Below are 9,354 nucleotides of genomic sequence, written 5' to 3' on the forward strand. Positions count from 1 at the left end.
ACTCGTCCAGCTCGTTAGCCAACTGAGCCAGCTCGGCTCGGCTCGGCTTGTTAACAAAACCAGCAAAAATAGCGGCTCGGCACGGCTCATTAGTTCGAGCCAACTCATTAGGCTCGCAATCACGTATAAATTTAATTTTTATTTTGAGATCACAAATGTAAATTTAGTATTACAATCACAATATATACAAAATATAAAATTATGTATAGCAATCATAAAGTTCCAAACTTTCAAGATTCAAACAAACCGTAACTGGTCAATAGTTTACTAATTACATTAGCTCAGCCATAGGCATAGCTCATAAGTACTTTTGTAGCAGCATGCCTATCTTAAAAAATACTAAGGATGCCCTATTTTCCTTTTGATCTCAGTTCTATTGCACCTTGCGAAAGGACTCTATGTCCATATGAACATCTCTCATCTGAAAAATGAAGACACATGCTAAGTTTCGGGTACAAGCAAATAGTTGTTCGAAGTGAAGATAAAATGTATTAATCCAATCCAAGTGAAGATAAAATGAACAGATATCTTATTAGTTTCTTCCTACCACACTTTGCAGAAAATTCAGCCACTCAACATTATCCCCGTCATCTATTTTCAAGACAAACACAATTAGACCCTCTTGTCTCCCTTAAACCCTAAAGCTCAGTTAGCTCGCGAGTTGACTCGAGTAAGCTTGTGAGAAGCTCGCGAATTGGCTCAAGCCAGCTCACTAACGAAACGAGAAAAATAGCTGCTCAGCTCGTTAAAAAATCCATCAAGCTGAGCCAAGCAACAATCAACCTGAGCCAGCTTGCGAGTTTTCAGCTCAGTGTCCAGCCCTAATTAACCCTAATGGATGAGTTCGGTTACCAAATTCATAGTATTAGAAATAGTATAACAAACTATATACTGAGATTAGTTTGAAATACTGATTTAATTTGATAAATAAATAAAAAAGAAGCATATCTTGACATTTAGTTTTATTTCCTCTATTTTCTTTTAATAGTCATATTTTCAAAACTGAATTATTCTGATTTGAGTTGACATCTTGAAAATAGTATGGATGGCCATTCAGCTCCGTAACTCTCTTGAAAAATAGTAGTGCAAGTATAAGATAAACATCTAAAATGAGAAATCATGATTAATGAGATGATAAGCAAATTTCCTCTTCTTGATCATCATACCACGATGAAATAGAACTATCAAAATAGAAAATAGAATAGAGTATTATTTTGTACCTATTTTAGTTTGTGCAACACAGTAGCTCGCTAGCTAATGCATGGCTCTAGCCTAAAGCTATATTATTTTAACTTTCGATGGCTGGAAATTTAATTAACAAAGGTAGCAGGATGCATGCATATGCCACGCAAACCTAAATACTCGAGTTTTATTGAATACCTCAATCTCGAACCGTTAGAGCTCGTGAACTTCAGGTTAGGTCCAAACTTGGCTTGATTCTAAGTATAGCTTAGCTTGAACTGAATTTTAGCAAGTCAAATATAAATAGCTCATGAATCTTGAGCTTTTCTGGTAACCCTACTTAAGAATAAGAGTGAACACCGAATGCCCAGCAGGTATGAATCAGCTAGTCGTGATGTTTTTTGTTTCAATAACTCTCTTTCTCTTTTATCTTATACTAATATCTTTTCTTTTTAATATAATAGATGAAATAATAAAATTAGTTGATCACCTTTATTTAGCTATGTAAACATGTTATATCAATAAAATATTCTCTTACAATAGAAACTCATCAGTTATTTTCTCTTGAAAGTATATGCTTATGTGGATGGTCACATCTGTAAATGTGTTGCTAAAATATAACATCTATAATGTATGTAGTTTCCTAGCTCAGGCATTGAGAAAAAATTCAACTAAATGGGAAAAATCAATGTAGGGGAAGAATTCAAAGGAATATCTCATAGGTGTGAAAATGGCCCAGTTTGGATCGCCCTACGATCCTAGCACGCACGTTTTCCGAAAAGAGAATCTCACGTGCATGGAGTACTAAATGAAGTCTATTTTCAAAACCTTTTTAGAGATGGATGTAACTTTTCGCGACGAATTTAATGACGGTAATTAATCGATGATTGGCTACAGTGATGCTACAATACCATCATCTAATCACACGGTCAAAGATCTCGTTAGATTCTTTAGAGTTCCTAGCGCAAGAGTTCTGGAGTTGGTTTTACAAATTGACTTTGTTTGACACCGTAATTAGCGGTCAAAGTTACTACATTTCCTAGTACAGTGCAAACCAAACAAGGCCAATATATAACAACAAAAGTCTAGTTATCACATCATAATTAGGAAAAAAATCATCACCATTTAAAAATATATTGTGTCATCACCATTCATAAAATAAACAAGGATGGAGAGGCAAGGGAATGAGCCAGGTTTATTTTGTTTGAAAAAAGAGAAATTCTTTCTTTTAGTGGGAAAAAGAGAAATTCGATTGGATGCATTTAGCAAGTCTTGATAACTCTTAAGATTATAAGACTTTGGACAACAGCAAGTTGGTTTATTTAAGTTATTGTTGCCAGAAGTCTGTTTTTTTTTTGAACGATTGCCAGAAGTCTATTGCACATAAAAGAATCAGGTACGAGTAGTTCCGTAAATAACTGGACGATGCCGACGTGTCGTGGTTCCGCTGCCCTAAATCATGTCACACCCGGTTTTAAGGACAAAACCGAATGCATAACTATATGTATGCCAGGATCAAGTTTCATACATATGGAGACATCATAAGTGAATAATCAGTACAGTATCACGAAAAAGAGAACTAAAACAAATAAAAGACTATCAGAGTTTACAGCTTATTCTGGAAACGAAGGCTCCAAACTTCACAGGCAATCGACTGGGGATTGTGTACGCCTAGAACTCAGCATCATCTTCAAAAGACTTCACAGCAACTTTCCCTTCAGAGCAGCAGTAAGCAAGGGCGAGTACACTTATGGTTGGTACTCAGCAAGGCCATAAGAAATAACCAGAAAGTGATTTAAATCCATCTTTAAATTTATTAATCATGTGAGGGTCCAAGCCACTCTTGACCGTGAGCACGGCTAACCGGTTAGTTTTAACTCTGCAGAAGTTGTACACTTTCACCATAATTCGCGTAAAAGTTCCGAAGAACTTTGAACCCAACCACGCATATGTGCTGATCAGGCACAATACCACACTTCCGAGGTGTGATTGCATAGGGACGCTACGAGGCCTTTACAAAGAATCCCTATATGTATGTGTTGGTCCCTGCCGTGCGGTCCCTCAGAAGACGCAGCTTCCTTCACCCGCTCCACAACACAAACTCATAACCACCAAGCGGAACAACCCCAACACAACATATAGTTCATCTAATTACTTAGCCAAGACCAGAGCCCATTAGTATTGTGGTTGTACTGTTTTCTTGGGTGGTTCTCCATGTTCCAATTAAATCATCATAATACTCTTGTAAATAAGCATAGACAGAAAGATGGTTAGGGTCACTTGCCTTTCTCCAACGAAAAGCTACTCTTACTGCTCTTCAGCTTTTGCTCACTTGGAACTCTTGATCTTCAATCTTCGAACGGCGATCCTTCTACTCGGAGCAAACATCGAGCAAACATACAAGCAAACAACAAGTACATCTAAGAACAATACACCAGAACAAAAGAAAGGCTTTAAAAGAACATACTAAAGGATAGAGCTCACTGCTATGGTTATGGGAGCGCAAGAAATGCGGAAAACGGAACTAAAACAGCGATTCTATGGGATAAACGATGCTTCAGGGACCTAGTCGCGATTAACTATAGAGTTAAGAGCTAACAGAAAAGATTTGTAAGACACAACAAAGTGTGCTCACAGAGGATGAAAAGGTTACAAAGCTATTGCACACGTCACAAGGATCACGTGAGCGCAAGAATCGCTGAAAACAGAGTTGAAACGTGAAAGATATGGCTAAAACAAGATTCTAGGGACTTGTTTGCAATAGATTTAAACTTTCAGGGGCTAGCTCTAAAGAAACTAGGGACTAAAATGAGATTTAACCTAAGATACAGGGGCTAGCTTGCAAAACAACGCACTAAGGATGGCGGGTTCTATTTTGGAAAAGCTCAGGGTGTTTTCCGTAAAGATTTGGACTAAAATAGAAATAGTTTTGAACTGCGATGGACGGAGAGTTGATTTTGGAAAAACGGAGGGGTTTATTTGCAAAAATGACCACGGTTGAACGGTATTTGGTTTAGTTGACTCGGGTCATATTAGATCTGGGCCGCTGGATCTAAATCGGACGGCGGGAGTGGATTGGGGTGGGCTGGCGGCGGCGCAGAGCTAGAGCGGGCGGAGCGGAGCTCGCGGCGGCGCATGGCGGATGGCGGCGAACAAGACCGAGCGGAGCAGAGCGAGAGAGAGGGAAGAAAAGACGGAGGAAGTTGCTCACCGGAGAAGAAGGAAATCGTCGGAGTCGAGGAAGAAGGCACGGGGTCGACGGCGAAATGGCGACGACTCACGAGAAGGAAGACACCACGACGAAGAGGACAACGAGCTGAGCACTGGGGTGGCGTCGGATTTCACCGGAGATGCACGGATGCAGAGGATGGTGGGATTCTGGGGAAAAGATTATTTTAGGGATTCCCAAACAAGGAGCCTCCCTACGGGTAGTCTATATTTTTGTGTGGAGTTGCTATGAGAGGTTGGTTTAATATATAGAGAGAAAAGTCTCGCCATCCCACATCAACTAGCAATGTGGTACTAAACCTCCCTCCCATGCTAATGGGCTTTACGTGCCTTTAGCCCATTAGGGAATACATGAATGGGCCCTTGAGGTCCATTAGGGATTTATGCACTTTTGATAGACTTAGCCCATTTAAAATCTCGGAATTAATTATTTTCGAAATTAAAATAATTCTAGAAAAATCTAGAATTCATATTTAAAGTCCGAAAAATATTCCAAATGGCCCGAAAATTCTAGGAAAAATCCTAGAAATATATTGGGACCTAACGAACTCAAATAAAATATTTGGAGCTCATGAGAAGATTTGGAAGAGCCTCTAAAAATTAGAGTTTGCTCTAGGGAAAATGGGAAAAGAATCCAGAAAAATCCGGAAAATTCCCGGGAAGAATTTTTTATGATAGAACACGTTTTGAAAGGTTTTCACACTCAACAACACTATGCATGTGACATGAATGCATCACCAGAAGAACAACATCATTTAATTTGAAAAACAACCAATATTTATTTTCTTTTACACTAAATTCTCTGTGAAGAAAAATAAATGTTGAGAAAATTTTAAAATTTTGAGAAAATTGTTGTTTTATTTTTAATTTTAATCACATCCTGAAATTCAAAAATTTCAGGGTGTGACAAATCATCAGAGATTAGTGGATTGCGTCCCCAACTGCTCTCGGAGACCTTCCGCCCAACACCACCAAGCAGCCGCTAATCCACTTTCTTGATCCGAAGAGGAAAGGCAACATAGTCTGACTCCAAACCGTACTGTCCCATACCAGATTAACAAGTAAACCCAGATTCCACGTCCACATGCCTACGCCGCGGATCCGAGAAAAGGTAGTCGGATGCGTGTCCTGGATCATGAGCGAACTGAGAAAACTCGAGCAATTTTCGGCAAAGCTCCCTCACTCGTTCTGGAAGCTTCCTGAAACCGTGTGATAGCATGGCTACTAGACGCCGGGGATGCCATGGAGATAAGGCCGTGAGTGCCCTCGTGGCCAATGACATTCACACGCGAGCCGGCCCAGGGATAAGGATTCCAGGGCATTTCGGGCGCAGCCCCGCTGAACCTTTAAAATGCCTTTTTATCCCTCGATCGGTCACAAGGAAAACACGGAAAGATTACGCTGTCGCGGCCGTCGGTGGTGGAGAAGTGGAGAACCTCCGCATTTCTCGTCACCGTTTCCTTGACAAACATAGTCCCCCCCAGTCCCCAGAGAATGGCAACTCTGGAATGCTTTTTCTGAAATAAGATGGCAACGAATTGTTAGTCCGACGAGGAACGCGGCAATCCGGCAAGAACCCTGCACAGGGGAGCCGCCGTTCTCTTGAACCTCTTCCTCCTCCCTCTTTTGTATTCTCTTTCTCCGTTCCTTCCTTCTGGTTCTCACTCAAACCTGCTTCAATGAATTCTCGCATAGTTTTGTCTCGTTGGCGCGCAATGGCTTTAGACGTTGGAGCCGAGACGGGGCATGTGCTTGCGGTAGTCTTGGTACGTATAATTATGCTAATCCCAGAGAGAGAAAAAACAGAGTAAAAAGTGTATTCTAGCACCTGCAGAAAGAAAGGTACAGACACAGACAGGCTATTTTCATATCACAGAGCCGAGAGCCCTGAAAAACTATATAAGAATGAAAGCAGCTTTCTGTAAAATTCTTTGATTCTGAATGTTTCCTGAAACTTTGTGATAACATGCCTAGATGCTAGATGGAGATGTAAGTAATTGACAAGCATCAGGATTTTCACAGGACTGTCCATATGGCCCATAACATTGACACACAAATCAGTCAAGGATAAAAGGCTTCCAGGAAATTTTGGGCCCAAGCATTGCTGAACTGAAAGCAAAAAATATATGTTTTTTTAATCTCTTGATCTTTTGATACAAGAACACCCAGAAAGATTACGCTGTTGTGACTGTCTGTGGAAAAACGACCGTATTTCTCTGCACCATTTCTTGTCAAACAGAATAGTTCATACTGCTTGTAGAGTCACTTTCTGACAATATAAGGTGGCAACAATGTTACATGCACAACATTTTGCAGAGGAACAAAGCTGGTGAACCATTGATTCCGCTCCTCTGACCCAACAAAATTAGGCCACGATCAATATGAATGATAATTGATACATAAGCATCATAGTGTAACGCAACAGTGACAATACAATGATACCGCTGAGTTGAGCTGAGTTTGAGCTAAACACCGGCATTGACAAGTCAAATTCCAGAAAATACACAATACATCATAAATTATATTAGAAGAGATTTTACACACAAAACGAAGAATCTGGCAGCTAACCCACCAGGAGCACCATAAGGTGCAATGATCAAACTCAAAGCCTCAACAGTTGAAACACCCTATATTTCGGGCAAATGAATGGAGCTATCATTCAATGGAACAACGACGCTACTGCCACACTCAAGACAATCCATGCAAGGAAGCTGCGTTGAGCGCGTTCCCCACCATTTGCAGTGGAAATATCTCTTTGGGGGACATTTTCGCAAGAAAGCCCCAACTTGCCTTCCTTGCACTCGCTGGAGAACAGGCCTGGTGGGTACTTACCGTTGAGGTTGATGTAGGTGAACATGGTCGACGCACAGCTGTTGCTGTCATCATTGAGGTACATATAGAATGGGCAGGCAAATTCCTTGAGAGCAGCGCAGCATTGGCTAGCAGGAAATTTCGGCCCTTTGCACTTGCTTGTGATGATTGTGTAGTTTTGGAACTCAAAGCTCACAGGGCAATCTGATAAGCATAGGTAGTAATAAATTAAAAAAGATATATGCCACATGTAGGTACCAAAAGTACAGAACATGATATTCTTCTGAAAATGTAAGCATGGAACATGACTTGATATTACTAGGTATTAAATTATTAACAATGCATATGTATTTCTCATTGCACTAATGTTACAAAAGTATGCAATTTGGGTTTGCCCCGTAGAATTTGATCCATCTGCAGATTATTGCTAGGATTAACAACCTAACTGACTTTCAGTTCCTTGCAGAAATTGCTATTTCACACTAGCTAATTTATTATCCCTTAACCCGCAAATAAATAAATAAATTATTATCCCTTATTTCTCAATACGGTGCATGCCCTATTCATTTTGAGGTGATTCTGTCAATGAGAATATGAGGTTCTTCCCTATTACCAAGTCGGCAGGCATGTGCATGTAGCCATACCAACCCCAAAATAAGTTGCGAATGGCACCGGTCAGCTGCACGCTGTGATTTTCCATGCCAAGACCAACTATTCCTTGCTTTCAGACCCCTTACCATGACACCAAACTACCTCACCTCCTTGAGATGCAAATGCAGGTTAGTGTCCCTTAATTTAATTAATTTGGGGTTCGTTGTCCAGAGTTGTTGTATGTATGATTTTTTTTCTCGAATACGAAGGAGAACTGCTTATCATTGTATTAATAGAAGAGAGAGAGAGAGAGAGAGAGAGAGAGAGAGAGAGAGAGAGAGAGAGAGAGAGAGAGAGAGTCTTTACATAGACCCAAAACACACACCCACACCCCCTTTAACCTGCAAGACCTTAATCGCCTATTGCTGTTGAGAAAGACCTGACCACACGTTGTATGTATGATTTTCTACCATCCTTTTCATTTTCAACAGCGCAGCACCATTGAACCTTGAACTGTCAAGAGTCTGTTTCCCCTTTGCATCTATCAAATGAAGTTGCAAGGCTGAAAACTCGGTGTATTCACTTTTCTGTTTGCTTCCTTCAAATGCTTCACCAAAAGGATGGGTTTTCCTTTTCAGCTTAAAACACCGAAGCCTGCGACCTTGGGTTTGCATTTTGCAACCGAGCGTCACAGTTTGTGACCTGGATGACAATTTAACTGCCAATCACTTACGCCTAAGATTTCCTGAGCTAGTTTCTCCTACCCACGTTACCTTGTGCAGTAAAAGGGGAGGTGGGTTAGCGCCTGACAGTTCAGGTAATCCTACCTCAATTTCCGACCAAACCCCATCTCGAATCAACCACGGATTAAAGGGTGGAAGAATTGAGCAAGAAAGAGAAGGAAACATACCCTTCTTGGCCTGCAACAAGCTCCTCCCCGTGGATCCAGCGGTCACCTGGAACACGCCGTCTGCACACCCAAGCACGAACAGAAGTTAGAAGAGTAGTTACAAACGGAAAAGGCAAGATTGGCAGCAAGAAGCACCAACACGCACTCACCGGACAAGGAGGAAGAGGAGCAGGAGCCCGCGGTCCCCCGCCATCGCCCACGCGTGCTCCCACCACCGGAAGCAAGAAAAGAACCCGCCGCCGGAGGCGGCGACCCTGAGGTCCTTATCCGCGGGACTGCTCGAGGGTAGTGGGCTTGAGGATGTGGAGCTCGGGAGCTTGCCGGAACGCGGCGCGGGATGTCGAGGCCGCACGACGACGCCTTCGCTTTGTGTCGTTTGGCAAGCTAAGCTCTAACCCTCGTGTGTTACAGCTCGAATCAAACGAATTAGGGGAGGGGTGGTGCTGTTGCTGTTGCTCAGACGCGTGCGCCTGAAATGAGAGGTGTCTCGGCCGTATCTTGACCATGGCGTCGCTTTCTTATCCTGCTAGCTGGTTGCCACTTGCTCGTTATAGCTGCAACAGATTGCTAATCAAATTCACCAAAACATTCTAACATCCGACGATTTATTTAAATATGTAATTGCCGCGCTC

The 9,354-nt window shown here is 41.7% G+C and overlaps 1 protein-coding gene across 1 annotated transcript; it reads right to left on the reverse strand.

Moving 5' to 3' along the window:
- Nucleotides 1-6,762: 6,762 nt before the first annotated feature.
- Nucleotides 6,763-9,228, reverse strand: LOC120656092 (GPI-anchored protein LLG1-like). Its single transcript, XM_039934104.1, has 4 exons — nucleotides 9,193-9,228; nucleotides 8,872-9,106; nucleotides 8,723-8,782; nucleotides 6,763-7,425 (listed from the first exon to the last, which is right to left on the reverse strand). The coding sequence occupies exons 1-4, from the start codon at nucleotides 9,226-9,228 to the stop codon at nucleotides 7,070-7,072; spliced, it is 687 nt and encodes a 228-aa protein (XP_039790038.1). The 3' UTR covers nucleotides 6,763-7,069.
- Between the last annotated feature and the right edge of the window lie 126 nt (nucleotides 9,229-9,354).

The sequence above is a fragment of the Panicum virgatum genome, chromosome 1K, assembly GCF_016808335.1.
Source record: "Panicum virgatum strain AP13 chromosome 1K, P.virgatum_v5, whole genome shotgun sequence".
Taxonomy (NCBI): domain Eukaryota; kingdom Viridiplantae; phylum Streptophyta; class Magnoliopsida; order Poales; family Poaceae; genus Panicum; species Panicum virgatum.

Bases quoted from the DNA above. Each gene is read 5' to 3' on its own strand.
- LOC120656092 (XM_039934104.1), bottom strand. From the start codon at position 9,228: ATGGTCAAGATACGGCCGAGACACCTCTCATTTCAG. The intron at 9,107-9,192 runs GCGCACGCGTCT...GTTAGAGCTTAG, and splicing joins CGAGACACCTCTCATTTCAG to CTTGCCAAACGACACAAAGC. The intron at 7,426-8,722 runs GTATGTTTCCTT...TATGCTTATCAG, and splicing joins CTTGTTGCAGGCCAAGAAGG to ATTGCCCTGTGAGCTTTGAG.